This window comes from Hypanus sabinus, chromosome 8 (assembly GCF_030144855.1).
Source record: "Hypanus sabinus isolate sHypSab1 chromosome 8, sHypSab1.hap1, whole genome shotgun sequence".
Taxonomy (NCBI): Eukaryota; Metazoa; Chordata; class Chondrichthyes; order Myliobatiformes; family Dasyatidae; genus Hypanus; species Hypanus sabinus.
Genome location: NC_082713.1, coordinates 146,705,923 through 146,726,964, shown reverse-complemented (window position 1 = coordinate 146,726,964; position 21,042 = coordinate 146,705,923). Strand labels below are relative to the sequence as shown.

Below are 21,042 nucleotides of genomic sequence, written 5' to 3'. Positions count from 1 at the left end.
GGAGGCCTTACTGAAGTCCATATAGACAACATCCACTGCTTTAGCCTCGTCAACTGTCCTAGCAACCTCTTCAAAATATTCAATAAGATTTGTCAAACATGACCTTGCACGCACAAATCCATGTTGACTATTCCTAATCAGACCCTGTCTATCCAAATAATTGTATATACCATCTCTAGAATACTTTCCATTAATTTACCCACCACCAACGTCAAACTGACAGGCTGATAATTCCTCGATTTACTCTTATCAGATTTAATAAGGAACACCTTAAAATGAAAATTATCTCCGTCAATAAAATAATGACATCCTGCAATATAAATTCACTTAAAATGAATTTCTATATTAACATAACAGTAAATCTTGTATATCTGAATACATTAGAAGAATACTTCAGTTTAAATGTTTCCAAGTGGAGACCATGAGCTGGGGTTTCCTCACAGCATGTTGCTTGGAATAATGATGGAAAATGGGTTGTGAGCAATTATAACTCTACTCAAGAGTTCACCTTTTGTCCCCTTGCTTCTGTAAAGTTCCTTAATTGACTAGTTATTGCCTGTAACATATAATGTGCAATCCCCTTCTGCCATCATCGTACCTGTCCCTCCCAGGGATTCCTAAATGCAAGGCAGTGGTAGATTCTGGGATACAGTTGGAAAGGCCCCTAGGCCGCTATACAAAGGAAGAAGGCCACTCACTCTCCATAATAATCCGTGAAATGTAGGTACTGAAGTAATTGATTTTGTTTAAGGGCTTCATTAAAAATTACTTTGAAAATCCTGGCTCCTTAGGAGCTTTTCTGCCTCAGCCATTTCTGTCTCCCTGAGCTCTTTTGTAGCATGAGCTTATCAAGAGCCTGACCCATGAAGATGCCCTCTGGTTACAGGGGCATAAGGACACAGGAAGGTACAAAATTGCAACAAGGAGTAGAAAATCATAAACACGAGAAATTCTGTAGATGCTGGAGATCCAAAGCAACACACACAAAATGCTGTAAGAGCTCAGCAAGCCAGGCAGCATCCATGGAAAAGAATGGTGGTATGTATCCAGGACACAATGGTGTGTGATTGTTTCCCATAGACTGCTGACTTCCTCCAGCATTTCATGTGGGATGACTGGTGAGTGTTACTTTGCTATGATTGAAGTTTATTTTTCTGATGCCCAGAATCTTTCATTGTGCTATGGCAGTGCTGAGTTCAGAGGGCCAAAACATTCTTACTGATGGCGATGGGTGAATATGGAGCATTGAAAAGTATGATTCTGCATTTTCCCTAGATTACCATTGTCACCCACTCTGTCCTTATATTGTTATACTGTTTTCACCAACAGAAATATATGGTATTCAAAATAACCTCACTTTAATTCACAAATACTGTGCATTTACTTGGTTTTGTACATTATCTTTACACTTATTGCAGTTTCCAATGAACCTGACATCAGATTCATTTATTGGGCTCACCTTAGAAGTGACAGTGTCTTGGAAAGAATCTGAGGATAAATGGGATTTCAAAAATATGTTTCAAATTCCAAGAGGAAAAAAGCCAGAATGTCATAATGCCATCAGCAAAGATCCCAGCAGCACCCTGTTAACCTGTTTTACAGAGGGTGGGCTGCATTAATAGCGGTGATAAATGCAGCCTCTTTATTTTGCCATGTCACCTCGTGGCTCTGTCTCAGAAATGTGACACTGTCATCCCTGATTTTCTCTGCTTTCCACATGTTGTCAGGTGGAGTGCTTTCTAAAACCCAGCATGTTCAGTGCTCGAGTTGTAAATTTAGCAAAGGGGCTAAATCATTCTACTAGGCTTAGCTCATTCTACAGTGTTTAAAGGTAGAAAAGACTGCTGAGGTTGAATATTTGGTGTTCACTCTCTAACCTCATTTCCTGAACCTCAAGATTATCTATCAGAAAATGAAGATTCTATCAGTGCAGAAAGTAGGGGAATTTTAAACAAGTTATGCAAAATCTCTTGCAACTCCATCTTCAGTAATGCTCATGTACAAATAAATCCTTTATAGGCATCTGGAGTAAATTTAGTCCATAAAGTAATGGTATCCTCAGTCAAAATCGTGCTTCTACCAAAGGTCTTCAATTCAAAGCCTTTGCAAATGTTCATTTCCAAGCATATGTGGGTACGTTTTGAAGCTTTTCAATGTCGAAAAAAATAAAATATTAACTAACTTAATAGTCAATAGTGATGGAATTATTAAATGCTTCAATGCAGTTTTGATAAATAATGTAGCCACTTGTGATTTTAGACTGTCACTCACAGGTGGAGAATTAAAATGTACTTTTATTTATAAACCTATTTTCAGATGTATTTACAAAAAAACACACAACTCTAGATCAGAATTGTAAAATCATTATAATTTACTTGCAGAAAGAAAATAGGTTCTTTTTCTTTGTTTGAGTGCACTGGGTTATGGTAGATTTTATACACTGTTATGCAAATGTTTTCAGGGCAATCTGAATGGCAGCCAACCAACATCACTTCAGAAGCAATCTGAGTGCAATTACTCTACAGCAGTAAATTAGAATCCCTATTGTCAGGTTCATTGATAAAATTCACCACAGAAATCCAGACATAAAGGATACCTGTGGTGTTTGACATTTAATCATCAATGTCTGACGCTCTATTTTCATGCAAATATTTAATAACAGAATATTGAATGTTCATTTTATTGATTCATGCATTCATTCTTTATGAAGTCTTCAAAACTTAAACATGAGTCTGCTCATTACCTTGCACAAAATCAAATAGGAAGCAACCACCTTTAAGCTTAATATAGTGTACATATTGGAACAAAGAGCTTAATCAGCAGTAATACCCTAAAGGTGAGGTGAGGAGCATCAGTCAAACAATCTGTACATTCACACATCCAATCACACCATTCATGTGATGGTTGTAGATCAACAAATGTCCAAACTGAAGGATAGTTTGCAATTACAGATCTTTATTGAGCTTCCAAAAAAATAAAGAAATCATGTGCAAATTTCAAAGAGAGCAGGGTGCTTTGGCTCCTTTATTCCAGTTTCAATTTACATTCCTACGGCAGAATCGCGTATTCAGGAGAAAAAGCAAATTTTGAATTTCCAGGAGACGCTTTTTTTTGATGTAAGGAAGAACAGTGGAATCCGTGGAGAGAGAGATCTCCCTATGGTCAGTAGCACTAATTTGATGTGAAAACACTGGTCTCGTTATCCCATTCCCAGAATTTAGTTCCACATAACTTAAAGGACAGACTATGGAAAAGGTCTATGCAACCAGTGGCTGAAATACCCATTGACATTTAGCACTTAGTGGCCAAAGATGATTATTTTCTTTTTTTATTATTATGCAGTCTGGGGAGTTTGAAGGGATGGAAAGAGCACATGAATGGAAGGAATAAAGGTGGCTCCTCTGGTTCTACTGCTGAATCTATGGCGAAGTGTGGCAAGCTGCTCTATAGAACCAATGTTTCAGTGCAGCGGTGAGGGACCTTGTATTCAAGGCTATTAAAAAATGAAAAGATCAACTCTGCAGAATGAACAATATCCACTGTGGGCCAGGAGTACAATGAGTCCTTTAACTTTCACTAAAGATACTGCAGACACAGGTCTTTTGGGATAATGGACTTCATTGTCACACTCAAGATCCTCTTTGGCAAACAAGGCAGATTTAACATCACAGTAACACACTCGTGATACTATGTGCAGATCTGAAGCAGTGAGCTCATGGAGAGGTTTACTTCTGGGGAACTAACAGCAAATAAAACCTTTTATCCTTTCTGATGAGTCGGGAATTAGAGCTGAGGGGTGAATTAAAACTATTGGCAGCCACCTCAACTACTTAGAACATTGTGAAATAATCGGTTCCTGCCCTTAATTAACAATGTTGGCAGAGAGTAAGCTAGAATTGGAAGTAGCAGGAGCTTCACAAGCAATGCTTGTAGCTAACCTGTAAGGTGTTACGTAAATAGAACACTCACTGGAGCTCATTTTGTACATGGTGACCTGCAGCAGCCCAGATAACTCTGACACAATAATTTGACTCTGTAACAATGGTGTCCAGTCAACTTGCTTGCTTATTATTTGTTGCTTATTTCTCCAATATACAGGTGCTGACTAATAAGTCACCAATATATATTTGCTGATTAATAATTCAGTTTATTGAAGCTGTCCTTTTGGCAAGGAGATATACATGCTGCCATTTGATGGAATTGGGAGAGCAATGGAACTACTTTTTCTTGGTGAGATAGGATATCTTTAAGTAAAATTTCCTTAAATTTTTGTCCAGCAAAAGTTTTTAGAAAGATTAAACTGGAGAGGATATGTTCTCTTGCTTCCTGAGTACACCTTAACAGCTAAGTGCACAGCTGCTTCTCAGTGATTAGGAGCTTCAAGACTTTACAGCCCAAAACTCTCATATTTCGTAAGTAAATCTTAAATACATTAGAATGATGGAAACATATTAGTACTAAAGAATGAAAAGGCTCTGTATTTTAAGGAACTGAGTTAGATATGCTCCCCCAATACTTATGCCTTTGCTTTACTCTCAACACTCTGCCTCAGGCACAGCTTTGAAACGCCATCTCTACTAGACCAATAACCCATCTTCCAAATCTTTGTTCAAGCCAGTTTTATGAAATTACTGCTCCAAATGTACTTTGAGTGTAAGAGGCCATTTTGTGCTCTGTCCAAATGGAGAAAAATCTAAGACTCATTTTGCATTAAAACTAATACAGAAAATTGACCTTCACATTGAAGATATGAATCATTTGCATTTCATTAGCTAGTCTTCCATTATCCATAAATTAAAATTATGCTATAGCCATTATGAACTGAGGTACATTAATAAAATTGTCCCAACGCTTATGACTGCAATGGCAACTGCAGTTTGTACTACATGTTTATTCATTACTTTAGTCTGATTTTTTTTTAAAAAAGCAAAGACAAACAAATCAATAATTTTGAGAAATACCACAATCTTGGATCTGCAGTGGCATGGCCTTGTTGTTGCACAGAAGGACTTTGAGAGAAGTTATGCTCTGACAAAATTTGCCATCAGACATCATCTATTGATACAATGACCAAATCTGAAACAGTTTGTCAGCTCTGAATCTAATGACAGTCCAGTGTGTGCACTGCAAAACCACCTTCAACAGGGAGACAGTAGTACTGTGAGAAAGGGTGGCTTCTCTCTCTCATAGCCAGTGTCCTTGCCAACATTCTCTGAAATGTTATGAAAACTTCTATAATGCATGCATGTTAGGCTGACCCTCATACACTATACAAATCATTTCAGGAATCTGGACTCGCGGTGACAAACTCTTCAATAGGGAATAATTAGCACTTTCATCCATTGCGAATAAAAGCCATTTGCTCCATCAGTAAAAGATAACAAATCAAAAGTGGCAGCAAAGTGTGGTACAGAACCAAATATAACCGTTGCAGTTCGAGACTGATAGCTCTGAAGGTTTAGTGGTGGTAAAAATAATGATCAACTCGTTTTGAGGTTTGAAAGTGAAAAATCACCAAGGTTCTTGCTCCTAATTGTCATCAAGCAAACCTTGTTGGACGACTATGATCCAGTATGGCTTGAAAGGCTAAACTGGCCACTCATTTGCCTTGATCTTACATGATGATTGATCTGCCTGCTGCCTAGGAATTGCTAAAGGCAATAGGATAATTTTTGTAGGAACCATAGCCTTTGGAAGAAATAGCAAAAAAATATTTTTTTGTAACAAACTTTAAAAATTCCATGCCCAAAAGAATATTTCCCAAAGACAGAATAAAAACAAACCCTGAAAAATCCTCAAACAGCTAAAACAAATGCTCCTGATTTGAAAGCTGCCAAGTCAGAATGGGTTCCACCTTGCACTCCTGAATCATGTATTCTGGGGTAATGATTCTTGCTGCATTGGATCCCTTCTTTAGTTGGCCACCAATAATCAAATGTTTCCCAGTCTGCTTTGCACTCTCCTTGTACCTCTGGTTCCACATCTCATGACTAAAGGCCTCTTGTTGTGTTGCTGGCTGGGATCCATTTTGGGAACTGATCCAGCTGGAAGAGAGGAAATCCCCAGGTGCTGATGGCCAGCATCACAGCAACCACCCCGATCACGTTCACGCCAAAGCCAGCTTTCACCTGCAACACAGAAGCGGGACTTTAGTATAGGCTCCATCCTGGGAAAACATTTAATTCACTATTCAGACCTCAAGTCAAAAGTCACCAGATTCTGAGTCGGAGTAGATTCAGCTTGCAACCCACACTGACAACAAGTATCGTCACTAGTGAGATCAGTTCGGAGTTCTCCCTCTGTGTGTACATACTGCACACTGAATGAACAAGCAGTGTGAAATCAGAGGTAACAGAAACAACAGTACACAGACACGGGGCTAAAAGCCATTCACCATTTAACCTAGGTGCCTGCTGGTTGAGCCATTACACAAGTAGTTGTGTTCAGGATAGCCAAAAGCAATTACATGCAAATGTAGTTGTGTGCACTGTTCACATCCTGTTAGAACACAGGCATATAACTTGCACACATTGTTCCTATTGGAAAAACTCTCATTACTCAGGGTAATTATTGCTAGCACATCAGCCCTTTGAATCAATAGTGGACTGTTGGCTTTCTGCATGTCCCAGCCAAAGGCCCTGAGCACAAGATCTAGAATACAAATTTGGGCATGCAAATTCCATTTAAGGGTCTTGGCCAGAAACTTCAACTGTCCACTTGCTGAGTTCCTCCAGCTTTTTACATTGCTACAGCTTCTTGCTGTTGGTACAGATGGCAAGCTGACTTGTTGAAGCAAAGGATTACAATGGACCTGAGTACAAGTTCATGCTCTTCTCTCACCACTATTACTATCAGGCAAGAGATATAGAAGCCATAGGTCTGAACACCTTGAACTGATTCCAAAATCTATAAAATCACTTTCAAGGACTCTACAACTTATTATTTTAGCACTTTTTTATTTGCACTTTGTTTATGCATTTTGGTGTTTTTTGGCAGGCTGCAGTCATCGCGAGAGGTGGTTTGTTCGTTATGTAATGCAAGTTTTAAAAAGAGCTTGGATACTTTTTGACTCTTGTTCGGCAGGCTTCAGTCAGTGCAGAACCAATAAAAAGCCAGGAGGTGTGAGCAGAGTGGCCACATTGGAGTGGGGCAGTGTCGGAGTGGTCCAGCTTTGGCTCGAAAGGTTTAGGCAGTTGGAGGTCCTAAGGAGTTTCTAAGTTTTTTTTCTCTGTTGGTACATGGCTAGCGTGCTGAGAATGGGTCTGGTGATATGGCATGCTCTTTGTGAGATGTGGGAACTCTGGGAGATCTCCAAATCTCCCTGATAACTACATCCGTATGAAGTGCACCGAACTGCAGCTCCTTAGAGACAGAGACTGGAGCTTCAGCTGATTGGCCTTTGGCACATATGGGGAAATAAGGAGGTGATAGGTAGGAGTTACAGGGAGGTAGCCACCCCTAAACTGCAGGAGGCAGGTACCTGGGTGACTCTCAAGAGAGGAAAAGGGACTAGGCAAGCAGTGCAGAGTACCCCTGTGGCCAGTCCCCTCAATTACACATACACTGCTTTGGATATTGCTGAGGTGAAAATGCCATACCATGGGAATGCCATAGCGACTAGGTCTCCGGCACTGAATATTGACAGCGGATTCCTTAGTTAGATTAAATACAGGAGATACTGTGGACGTGATTGAGACACCAGTTTGCCTCCGAGGTGCCAGAGTCAGGGATGTCTCCGATCGGGTCAATGGTATCCTAAAAGGGAAGGGTAAACAGCCAGAAGTCGTGGTGTGTATTGGTACCAATGACATAGATAGGAAAAGGGAGGGGGTCCTGAAGAAAAAATATAAAGAGTTAGGCAGAGAACTGAAAAGTCGGATCTCCAGGGTAGTAATCTATGTATTGTTGCCTGTGCCACTGGGAGTAAGAATAGGATGATTAGGCAGATGAGTGTGTGGTATTGATGAAGGGGGGAGAGCTACAGATTTCTGGATCACTGGAATCCCTTCTGGGGAAAGTATGACCTATACAAAAAAGGATGGGTCACACCCAAACTGGAAGGGGACACATATCCTTGCGGGCAGCTTTGCTAGTGTTGCTGGGAAGAGTTTAAACCGCGGTGATGGGAACCGGAGAGATGAGGCTGAGGAAGGGGCAGTTGGTATGCTGTACAACCAGATACAGTGTGTAATGACACTATGAGGAATGACAGGAAAATCATAGGGCATAATTGCATTCAGTGGGATGAGTTAAAATGTAACGGGGGGCCAGTATCAAAATTGAAAGTGTAATAATTGAATGCACGCAATATACGGAATAAGGTAGATGACCCTGCAGCTCAGTTGGAGATTGGCAGGTATGTTGTTGTGGGCATCTGAGTTGTGGCTGAAAGAAGATCATTGTTGGGAGCTCAATATCCAATAATGCACATTATTGGAAAGACAGGTAAGCAGAGGGTGAGATGGTTTTTAAAAAAAAAGAAATTAAATCCTTAGAAAGAGGTGATATAGGATCAGAAGTAGAGTCCTTGTGGGAGAGTTAAGAAACTGCCAGGGTGAAAAGGCCCTGATCGCAGTTATATACTGGCCTCCAAACAGTAGCCAGGATGTGGGCTACAAAGTACAATGGGAGATAGAAAGGGGCATGTAAAGAGGGGAATGTTGCAATAATCATGGGGGAAAATTGGGTTGGTGCTGGATGCCAAGAAGGAATTTGTACAATTTCTATGAGATGGCTTTTTAAGAGCAGCTTGTGGTTGAGCGCACTAGGGGAAGGGCAATTCTAGATTGGGTGTTATGCAATGACCCAGATTAGATTAGGGACCTTAAGGTAAGGAACACTTAGGAAAACTTTTCATGATAGAATTTACCCTACAGTTTGAGACAGTGCAGCTAAAATCTGATGCATCAGCATCAGAATCTGATTTAATTGCATTGTTACAGTGGATCAAAGGCATGGAAGAGGAGCTAGCCAAAATTGATCGGAAGGGATGCTACCAGGGATGATGTCAGACAGGGGAGAAGGCTGGGAACTGGGGTTGAGGAGGAGATAGAATAAAGGATCAGCCATGATTGAATGGCGGAGCGGACTAGACTGGCCAGATGGCCTAATTCTGCTCCTACGTTTTATGGTCTTATGGTTTTTATGACGGAAATTCAGAAGATGCAGGAAAGATACATCCCAAAGATAAGTATCCTAGCGGGAGGATGAGGCAGCTATGGCTGACAAGGGAAGTCAAGACATCATAAAAGCTAAAGACAGGGCATATAATATAGCAAAAATTAGTAGGAAGGCAGATGATTGGGAAGCTTTTTAAAGCCAGCAGAAGGCAACTAAAAAATCATGAGAAAAGATAAAAATGGAGGAAGCCAATATACAAGAGGATACAAAGTAGTATCTTCAGATACATAAACAGTAAAAGGGAGATGACATTCGAAAGGTTGTAATGGGGGGCAAAGAAATGGCAGACGAAGTACTGATGGACAAACTGAATAAGTATTTTGCATCAGTCTTCACTGTGGAGGACACTTGCAAAATGCCAGAAATGCGAATGTCAGGGGGCAAAAGTGAGTGTCATTGTACTACTAAGGAGAAGGTGCTAGGGAGGCTGAAAGGTCTGAAGGTAGATAATTCACCTGGACTAGATGGATTATGTGCCGTTGCTCTGAAAGAAGCATCTGCAGAGACTGTGAAGGCATTAGTAATGCTCTTTCAACAATCATTAGAATGGTTCCTGAGGAATGGAAAATTGCAAATATTGTTCCACTCTAAGAGGGGAGGTTTGCCTGACTTCAATGATTGGAAGAACATTGTAGCTTATTAATAAGGATGAAGTTTCAGAGTACTTGGAGGACATGATAAAATAGGCCATAATCAGCATGGTCTTCAAAAGGGGAAAACTTGCATGACAAATTTGTTGGAATTCTTTAAGGAAATATCAGGCAGGATAGACAAAGTCAATGGATGTTGTTTATTTGGATTTTCAGAATGCATTTGACAAGGTTCAATACATGAGGCTGCTTAACAAGATAAGAGCCCATGGTATTACAAGAAATGTACTAGAATGGATAAAAGACTACCTGATAGGCAAGAGCAAAGAGTGGGAATAAAGGCCTTTTCTGGTTGGCTGCTGGTGACTTGTGATGTGCTGCAGGGGTTGGTGTTGGGATCACTTCTTTCCATCTTATTTATCAATGTTTTGGGGTGAAGGAATTGATGGCTCTGTGGCCAAGTTTGTGGATGATACAAAGATGGGCAGTGATAATATGGTAAACTGGATCATCAAATTTGCAAATAACATCAAAATTGGGGGCATAGTATACAATGAGGAAGACTATCAAACCTTGCAGCAGGATCTGGACCACGCGGAAAAATAGGCTGGAAAATCAGCAGATGGAATTTAATGCAGACAAGTGAGGTAAGTCTTACACGGTGAGCTGTAGGGCACCAAGGAATGTGGTAGAAGAGATGGATCTGGGAGTACAGATCCATATTTCCTTGAAAGTGGAGTCACAGGTAGATCGGGTCTTAAAGAAAGCTTTTTGCAATTGGCCTTCATAAATCGAAGCACCCGAGTAGCGGAGTTGGGATGTTATATTAAAATTGTATAAGACATTGGTGAGGCCTAGTTTGGACTATCGTGTCCAGTTTTGGTCACCTACCTACAGGAAAGATGTAAATAAGATTGAAAAGGTAGAGAGAATTTACAAGGATGTTGCTGGGATTTGAGGACTTGAGTTATAGGGACAGGTTGAGTAGGTTAGGACTTTATTCCCTAGAATGTAAATGATTGAGACTTGATTTTATAGAGGTATACAGAACTATGAGGGGTATAGATAGGGTAAACACAAGCAGGCTTCCACTGAGGTTGGATGAGACCACAACCAGAGGTCATGGGTTAAGGGTGAAGAGTGAGAAGTTCAAGGGGAACGTGAGGGGAAACATCTTCACTCAAAGTTGTGAGTGCGGAATGAGCTGCCAACACAAGTGGTCCATAGAAGCCTAATTTCAATGTTTAAGAGGTTTGAATAGGTACGTATATAGGGGTATGGAGGGCCACGATCCTGGTGCAGGCTGATGGGGGTAGGCAGTTTAAATGGTTCAGCATGGACTAGATTGGCCAAATGGCCTGTTTCCATGCTGTACTCCTCTATGACTCTACAGTTTTTGTAAATTCTATTGTATTTATTTTTCTTTAAATGCTTGCAAGATAATTATCATGTTTGTTCATGGTAACCTATACATACTTTAATAAATTTGACTTCGGCACTCCACCACTGTACCAGTCATGAAAAATAAGGGAATGGCAGATGACAGTGAGAAATATCAGTGTCCGGGTAAGAGATTAACAGAGAAACATACAAATTAGGAGCAGAAATAGGCATTCAGCCACTGAGTCTGTTCTGCTATTCATTACGAGCATGGCTGATCATCCAAGTTGTTCTTGTTCTTTCTCAACATCCCTTGAACTTGTTTAACCATCTGTACTATATATAACTTTTAAAAAGCACAGTTGATGTCTTTGCCTCAACTACCTTCTATAGTGGAGAATTCCAAAGATCTCCATTCTTCTGGTGAAGACATTTCACCTCTTCAACATTTCCCAGGTGATCTACCCCAAATACTTGGACAGTGATCACTGTCTGCAGCCCTCCCCATCAATGGCAACATCTTTCCTGCAACTAGTTTGTCCAGGCTTGTCAGAAAGTTTCAATGAAAATAATTCTAAGTCTGCAAATTGTTTTCTTTACTGTCACCTGCAACCCATTCTGTTTGTTGAGGTCCTCACTGTTGGGATCGATTCTGCGTTCTCCCCCTCTGTGAAGGTATACACTGGATGAATTGGAGCTACAGACAAACTGCATCAAATAGAATAACAACAAAAACACCAGTACACTAACATGTGATACAATCCATTTCAATATTTAATCTAGTGGCTTGCTTCCTGATCCACTATACAAGTAGCTATGCTCAGGATAGGCTGGAAACAAGCACTATTATTGTTCCATCCTTCAGGAATTCTTTCTCCAAAGTATTGCTACTAGCCCATTCTATATTGAAGTTACTTATAATTTTGGCAATATGGAAGCCTCCTCTAAGATATAAAATATAATTTCAAAATCATATTTAATTCAATGCCTATGTGGGAGGGAAGGGTTAGATTGACCTTGGAATAGGTTAAGAAGGTCAGCATGACATTATGGGCCAAAGGGCCTGAACCATGCAGTACCAGGTTCTATGTTCTAAGTAATTTCAAGTTGAAGTTTATCACCTTAGCTTTAAAGTAATAACCACTTTTCCATCATTCCACCCTGAGAAAGTAAGGTCTTAACCACTCATTCCCTTTCCTCCTCTGCTTGTGAAGCAGAAGTTGGTAAATACTCAACATATTGGAAGCAGAGTACAATGTATGATTGATAGTACATCGTATCACCAAGGGTGAAATTCAGGCCAGATGTGCCTTACCATGTCTTGAATTTGACAGTGCCCATAGCTGAAGACAATGGCATTTGGTGGATTACCAACAGGTAGCATCACAGCAAATGACACACACATTGTGGCTGGTATCAATGTGTACAACGGATTTATCTGCAGAGTCTCAGACTACAAAGAAAGCAGAAAGCAAGTATTAAGGACAAAGTAATAATGTTTCAGGAGTAACTTATTGCTTATGTAAAGAATAATAAAAAAAAACTAAAGTTTGCTTTCAGAGTCTGCGAGGGAGCAGGATAATATAACTTCTGGCTCAGAAATCGCTGGCTGGTGCAATGGAGCAGAAACTTCCCAACTCTTACTTTAAAAGATTTCAAAGCCACAGCAATGAAGAAAACCATCTCTAGCCTTGGTGACATGTTACACAATGAAATGGAATTCTTTAAAAGGAGACCACCACCCTGTGGGAGAGAGCTTTGACAACTTTTTCCACACACAACAGCATCTTCTCGTGCAGAACATTCTCTCCCATAGATTCTCTCCATTGATGCAATAGCAAGCTCCTTGCTTTAACTGTGGGTGCACACAACCCTAATATTTTCAGCTGTCAAATTTAAACCTGTGCATGTACATCTCACAAAGGTACACTCCACTTCAGTTCCTCAGTGAGAAAATTATTTTAGTTTAGAGCAGGTTTCACTGCGAAACATGACAGGAACCTCAGACACAAACAGGAGCACCTATTAACTTTTTCTTAAATATTGTTAGTACTTTTCTGAGTGCCAACTCCCAAGAGTGCAATACAGTTTACATTTTATTTTCATGTGAACTCAAGGTGAAAGAGCTATGTTGGCATTATTTAGTTTACCCCATTGCACATCAAGATCTGAATCTGGATAGGCCTGCAATCCTCTATTGAAAGAGTTACCACGGCTCAGCCAATCCGAACACATCAAAAATGAAATTGGTAATTTCTTTTAAGCAAACATATTAACAGCTGGGGCAAAAGTAAGGAGATGGCATTAGGCTGTGGCTCAATCACGATCTAATCGAATGGTGGAACAAGGTCGAAGGGATGAATGATCGACTCAGTGTTCCCATATTTGCAAAAACTGGCAATGTGAGCGTCGTAGTTCAATATCTTACAGGATAATTAGAGTATACGTGGCCACTGCTTTGTATAGGCTCACCAAAGTGGAGAGAATAGGCAGGAAGACTGTGATGGTAGCTGGATTACTCGCAAATTCAGTGACAACCGACACCAAAAGGCATGCAATTAACGTAACAGCCCATGGCGGGAGATTACTCATTGGTTCCATTTGACGTCCAATCCAATCTGATAGGCCAGACACCTGAGGGGAAAAAGCCAAACTTCAATAAGGAGTTGTATTTGCAATGGAGATTGTGGATAAACACACCCTTATTCAGGAAACACAAAGACCATATGACGGTATAAAACACTTAAATCATAATTATACAACACAACTGACAGTTCAAATAGTTAGCTGGTAGACTGGGTAACAGCTTCCTCTATGTACCCTCCTGGAGTAAGGAATACTTCATCTTATCAGGATAATCCATTCCCCAAATATTTCTTCCTATCCATAGGTTTAGCCAGCAGGACACCCAATATTATAAGAAGATATACGTTTCATTTTACCTCCCTTACAGTGGACATTGAGTTACTTCATCAATTTAGTTGTGGTTTATGAAAGCATCTTACAGGCTTGTTGGGTAGTTTGATAGGACGAAAAGAGCTTTCTATTATCTCATCACTTCCAGTGGTACAAAGCAACAACAATCCATGCCAGTCCAATCTCATTTTCCTTTTGCTTGCAGGTTAGCCTCTGAGATTCCTCATGCCCATCCATAATGAACCCAGTTTTGAAGAACATGAAACACTTATTGTCTCTTTACCTTGCAGCCTGCAGCTAAGGCGTATCCACCTCCAACAAGGATGACAATCTCCCAAGGCATGTGTTTCTGAAAGTCTTTCCAGTTTATCAGTGGTGCTAGGGGATTGTGTTCCTTTGATTGCTTCAGTTTCTTTAAGTCCCTTGCACTTTCCTCATCTGCACAAAGACAAATTATCAAGTTTAATTCTATCTCAGTGCCTCCCCACTCACTCTCCATCAGTCACATTTCCAGTGTCATTACTTCAATTAATTACATGGCATGGGGAAGCTGGTGCCAGACTGTGAAGAGGCCAGCAATTCAGTCATCAGAACTCACCATTGTTCTCCTCACCAAAACAGGAGAAAGATGGTTTCTGAGCAGGAATCAAGAAGAGAAGAAAGCCCAGGAAAATGGAGACAGTGGCATCTGTCCTATAGCCTTTTCTAGAAGGAAAGGAATCAATATTCAGACAACACTGAGAGAAATGATTCATTGATAGTCTACACAAAGTAGCCATTACAAACATTCAAAAAAAAGGTCACTTGTCATGTGCTACGATTGTAGATCTGGGCACTGGATGCATTTGACAGTGGACTTGGTGAAAAAGCAGAGGCAGCTAATCAAGTCAAAGCTGATATTGAAAAGCTTTTGTTATTCATTGAACCTCATCCTTACCTCTCAAAGAGTGATGTCCATCCTGGAACAAACCCAGGTTCCCGAGTAAACCACAACAATGTCAACAATACAAAGAAAATCCCTGTCACCATCTCAGGATAGCTGAAAAACATTAACGTTGAATGGATGTAATTCTATTTTGAGAAACTTAAATGCCAAATATTGGCTCCATGCTCTAAAAGTCAGCAACAATTTCCCCCTTACCTGAATGGCCCCAATTTCTCATATTCTTCTTGAATTCTCCTTTCAGACATCTCCTCACGTTTCGTCTTTCTCTTCTTGCTCAGAGAACAAGTTTCCTTAAAGCTGTCACAAAAGATTTATACAAGTGATGTAATGAAGTTAAGTGAATTGTCATCTGTTCTATTTGATGGAAGACATTTTCCTCTATGTAGAGTCAATGTGTATAGAACAATGCCATTTGTGATATTAAATCACTGATTCCTTTAGAGACTGGTATTTATCTTGGTATCTGAGGTGATATTAAACCAAGTAGAATATAGAGCCTTAGATTTCTAAATATTCATTCATACAAAGCTCTTCTCCAGAGCGAAGACTTACCAAAGATTCTTGGATGAATTTTAATGGACAGAAAATCTGAGGAAGGTATATAATTGATGATAGGTGATGGCACTAGTTTGTTTATGCTATACAGAAAAATATTAGTAAAATTAAACTTGAAGTTCTCAAAGATTTTCAGCACGTTGGTAGTTTGCACCATAAAGCGAGCAGTCTGTGCCCGAAACAACAGATCGGCTTTTGGCTGCATTCCATTCAATGATAATACTTTCCACAATATGGCCTACTTGTTCTTTTATTATGATTGTACTTAAAAAAAAAAAGTTTGCTAATTGTAAACAGAGGATGCATCATAGCAAATCAGTCTTCTTGCAAAACTGTTGTGTTACTTGTATTTCCTATAAATAAACTCATTTAGGATTAGACTGGATTCTGTAGGACTCAGATATAGAAACCCCTGGCTGAGTCCAAAATGGTAAAAGTACTTAAGTGCCGCATTCTGACAGCAATGACTGGGGCTGGTGTAAACACCGTCTTCCTAATGAAAGTGGGTTCTATGTGTCCATTTACATATTTCTCCAAAAATCACAGGAGAAACATCAGCTGATATGATGCTGATGAGCAGAACATTCTATGGAACATTTTCTAGGCTTCTCAAGCCCGGTGAGTGGAATTCAGCACATGAGGAGTAACTCCTTTTTGAGCTCTGACTCTAGGTGTGTGCAGCTGCTCTGTATCTTTTCATCTTCATGGCAAAATAATAATCTTAGATTGGGAAATCTGTCTACCATGCAAATGGGTACATTGAATGGAGCCAAATGAAGATAGCATCAAAACTTCCGATTGCTCTTCTGAAATAGTAAATCAGCGGATAGGCAAAGTGCAGCAAAAGTGTAACTTTGCATATATTGAAAGTAGTGATGATTGTTTCCTGACTGGTACCATCACGGTATGGTGAATCATTTGTGCAGGAATGTAAGATGTTGCAGACAGCCATGGACTCAGTCCAACACATCATGGGCACATCCCACCCCAACACCAAAAGTATCTACATGTGGTGCAACAAGAGAATAACATCTATCATCAAAGATCCCCACCATTTGGCTATGGCATCTTCTCACACCTACCATCAAGCTGAAGGCACAAAGGCCTGAACTCTCACACCACCAGGTTCAAGAACAGCTACCTCCCTTCAAACATTTGGATCTTGAACCAACCAGAACAACCCTAGTCACTACCTCAGTGTTGAAAAACTATAACACTTATGGCAAGGCTTGAATACTATCATCACTTATAAAGTTAAATCAAGCAACAGTGGGGCTTTGCTTCCAGAGGAGCTCAACGCTCAATGATCACTTAGACTGACAAAACATGAAAGAACCATCACCAACTCCACATCCCTTGATCCCGTGAAATCAGTCTCTGAGGCCAACATGCAAGCAGTCTTCAGGAGATGAATCCACAAAAAGCATCAGCCCACATGGGATACTTGGCCAAGTACCAAAGACCTGTGCTGGTCAACTGGTTGGAGTGTTCACCAAGATCTTTAATGTCTCACTTCATGAGACTGAGATACCCACCTACTTCAAGCAGGTTTCAATTATACCGGTGCCCAAAGAGAATGTGGTGGCCTGCTTCGATAATTGTCACCCAGTGATGAAGTGTTTTGAGAGGTTGGTGATAAAACATATCAAGCCCTGCCTGAGAAGAAACTTAGATCTGCTCTAATTTGCTACCAGAGGAGCAGGTCCACAGCAGATTCCATCTCATTAGCTCTTCAATCAACCCTGGAATATCTGGACAACAAAGATGCATACATCATGATGTTCTTTATCGAGTCTTGCCCAACATTCAATACCATCATCCTATCAAAATTAATCAATAAGCTTCAAGACCTTGGCCTCAATACCTTCTTGTGCAATTAGATTCTGGATTTCCTCACTTGTAGACCCCAGTCAGTTTGGATTAGTAAAAACATCTCCTCCACAATCTCAATCAGCACAGGTGCACCACAGAGCTGTGTGCTTTGTCCCCTGTTCTACTCACTTTCCACCTATGACTGTATGGCTAAGCACAGCTTCAATGCCATATTCCAGTTTGCTGATGACATCACTTTTGTGGGCCAAACCAAAGTCATCGATGAATCAGCATAAAGGAGGGAGACTGAAAATCTGGCTGAGTGGTGCCACAACAACAACCTCTTACTCAACGTCATCAAGATCAAGAAGCTGATTATTGACTTCAGCAGATAAAAGCCAGTCCTCATCGGAGGAAATTCCTTGGTATTATTGTTTTGGGGGACCTTTCCTCAGCCCAGTACGTAACTGCAAGTATGAAGAAAGCACAGCAGTACCTCTACTTCCTTAGGAGTTAGTGGAGATTTAGCACAACATCTAAAATGATGACAAACTTCTATAGATGTGTAGTGGAAAGTATATTGTCTGGCTGCATCACAGACTGGTATGGAAACACTAATGCCATTGAACAGGAAATCCAACAAAAAGTAGTGATTCAGTTTAGTCCAGTTCATAGATAAAGCCCTCCCAGCCACTGAGCAGATTTAAATGAAACACTTTTGCAGGAAAGCAGCATCCATCATCAAGGACACCCACCATTCATGACATGCCTGTTCTCACTACTTGCTGCCATCAGGAAGGAGATACAGGAGCCTCAGGACTCACACCACCAGCTTCAGGAACAATTACTAGCTCTCAACCATCAGGCTCTGACCAAAGTGGATAACTTCACTCAACTTCACTGGCCCATCATTAAAATGTTCCCACAACCAATGGACTCATTTTCAAGGAATCTTCAGCTCATGCTGTTAATATTCATTGCTCAATTATTCTTACTTTTTTTATTTACACAGATTGTTGTCTTCTACACTCTGGCTGAATGTCCAAGTTGGGGAACCTTTCATTGGTTCTGCTGTGGTTATTATTCTGCAAATTTATTGAGTATGCCAACATGAAAATGTATCTCAGGATTGTATATGGTGACAAATTCATTTTCAAAGTACAAATATACTTTGAAAAGTTTTCATTACATTGGATTTTTTTGCTCTAGTTGTATTCTTTTCTTTTAATTGTATCATTAAAATTTCATTTTTGTTTTTCTTGTGAATGTTACGTTTCTAATGCTATGTGCCTGTGTAGCAGCTGAAAGTAAGTTTTGAATTGCACATGTACATTTATGTAATCATGCATATGACAAGAAACTATTTGTCTTGAAACTTTAGGGGCAGTGTAGAAAATGCAGCATCTATATAGGAATACTTTACTGCATCACACATTGCCATCTCCATAGTGGTGTGGTATCTTGAAGATATTGACAAAATATGTCATTACATTTACATTAATATCCATTGGGCTCCCAGCCAGGCTGGGGGAAGACAACAAAACTTTTGGACTTTTTGTAACAGTTTTGCGATAATCACTTCTAAGAGATTTTTTTTATTTTGTCCATTGTTTCAAATCTATGAAATAATACTCAGACTTCAGAATAAAATCTGTGCCAATGCAATTTTAAAGTGAAAAATATAGTTATACCTATTGCTGAAGTCAGGATTCTGCAATGGCTCTGACTACTTGTTTTCACAAATCACGTGTTTATCTGTAGTGTTCTGCCAGCCAATTTTGGATGATATCAGCTTTTTTAAAAAAAGTTGACTGACCTTTGCTAGTTTTCTAGATTGGCAAGTTGCACTATCAAAGAGCCAGATGCAAAGAATGGACTGTGACTGCTGCTTCCTGTTTATCCTGGTTTAAGAAGCAGGCTTATCCACAGCCAGTAAACATGGTACTTGAGATAACAGCCCAAGTAATACACAGACACAAATGTTTACAGCTGAGACGTCTTTTACCACCATATCAAAACTGTATTAAAATGGAGTACAAAGCATATTGTGGTATTGTTCCTTGATGTAATTTCACAGTAGGTAGTGTTTAGTGGCGAGCAGAACCTTGTTCCAAATTCTCCATTGTACATAAGAACATAAGAAATAGGAGCAGGAGTAGGCCATTTGGCCCATTGAACCTGCTCTGCCATTCAATAAGATCATGCTGATCTGTCCGTAAACTCAGCTCCATCTACCTGCCTTTTCCCCATAACCCTTAAATCCCCTACTATGTAAAAATCTATCTAACTGTATCTTAAATATATTTAGTGAGGAAGCCTCAACTGCTTCCCTGGGCAGAGAATTCCACAGATTCACCACTCTCTGGGAAAAACAGTTTCTCCTCATCTCCGTCCTAAATCTTTTCCCCTGAATCTTGAGGCGATGGCCCCTAGTTCTAGTCTCACCTATCAATGGAAACATCTTTCCTGCTTCTATCTTATCTATCCCTTTCAAAATTTTGGATGTTACTATAAGATCCCTTCTCATTCTTCTGAATTCCAGAGTATAGTCCCAGGCAATACAATCCCTCCTCACAGGTTAACCCCTTCATCTCTGGAATCAACCTGGTGAACCTCCTCTGCACTGTCTCCAAAGCCAGTATATCCTTCCTCAAGTATGGAGACCAGAACTGCACACAGTACTCCAGGTGCGGCCTCACCAGTACCCTGTATAGTTGCAGCATGACCTCCCTGTTCTTGAATTCAATCCCTTTAGCAATGAAAGCCAACATTCCGTTTGCCTTCTCAATAACATGTTGTACCTGCAAGCCAACTATTTGAAGTTCATGCACAAGCACTCCCAAGTCCCTCTGCACAACAGCATGCTGCAATCTTACACCATTTAAATAATAATCTGCTCTTCTATTATTCCTTCCAAAGTGGATGATCTTGCATTTACCAATATTGTATTCCATCTGCCAGACCTTGGCCCACTCATTTAACCTATCTATATCCCTCTGCAGACTCTCCACATCCTCTGTACAATTCGCTTTTCCATTCAGTTTAGTGTCATCAGCAAATTTTACTACGCTACACTCAGTCTCCTCTTCCAAATCATCAATGTAAATGGTAAACAGCTGCAGGCCCAGCACCGACCCCTGCGGCATCCCACTCACCACTGACTGTCAACCGGAGAAACACCCATTTATACCAACTCTCTGCCTTCTATTGGTTAACCAATCCACTACCCATGCCAATACACTTCCTCCAACTCCATACATCCAAACCTTATTTATAAGTCTCTTGTGCAACACCCTTATCAAACGCCTTCTGGAAATCCAAGTATAATGACATCCACCTGTTCCCCTCTATCCACTACACTCATTATGTCCTCAAAGAACTCCAGTAAGTTTGTCAAACAGGACCTGTCCTTTCTGAATCCATGCTGCGTCTGTCTAATGGAACCACTCCTTTCTAAATGTTTCACTATTTCTTCCTTAATGACAGTTTCAAGCGTTTTCCCGACTACAGATTGTAAATAGATCAATGCAAAGAATGTTTTAGCAAATAACACAATACAGAGGCAAAACTCTGCTGTTGACAGTAAATACTGCGAAGTTCAAAGTACATTTATTATCTAAGTATATATATAACCTAGAGATTCATCAGCCGAAAAACAGAAAA

General features: G+C 40.2%; 1 protein-coding gene across 2 annotated transcripts in view; it reads right to left on the bottom strand.

Moving 5' to 3' along the window:
* Nucleotides 1-2,935: 2,935 nt before the first annotated feature.
* Nucleotides 2,936-21,042, bottom strand: part of slc13a4 (solute carrier family 13 member 4) — an 83,437-nt gene continuing 65,330 nt past the window's right edge. For both annotated transcript variants that reach the window (XM_059978190.1, XM_059978191.1), the window contains 7 exons: nt 15,208-15,309; nt 15,004-15,105; nt 14,665-14,771; nt 14,350-14,504; nt 13,623-13,784; nt 12,466-12,603; nt 2,936-6,128 (listed from right to left, as the gene is read on the bottom strand). In XM_059978190.1, the coding sequence (XP_059834173.1) occupies nt 5,991-6,128; nt 12,466-12,603; nt 13,623-13,784; nt 14,350-14,504; nt 14,665-14,771; nt 15,004-15,105; nt 15,208-15,309 (904 nt within the window). In that variant the 3' untranslated portion in view covers nt 2,936-5,990. The remainder of the gene's footprint in view (nt 6,129-12,465; nt 12,604-13,622; nt 13,785-14,349; nt 14,505-14,664; nt 14,772-15,003; nt 15,106-15,207; nt 15,310-21,042) is intronic.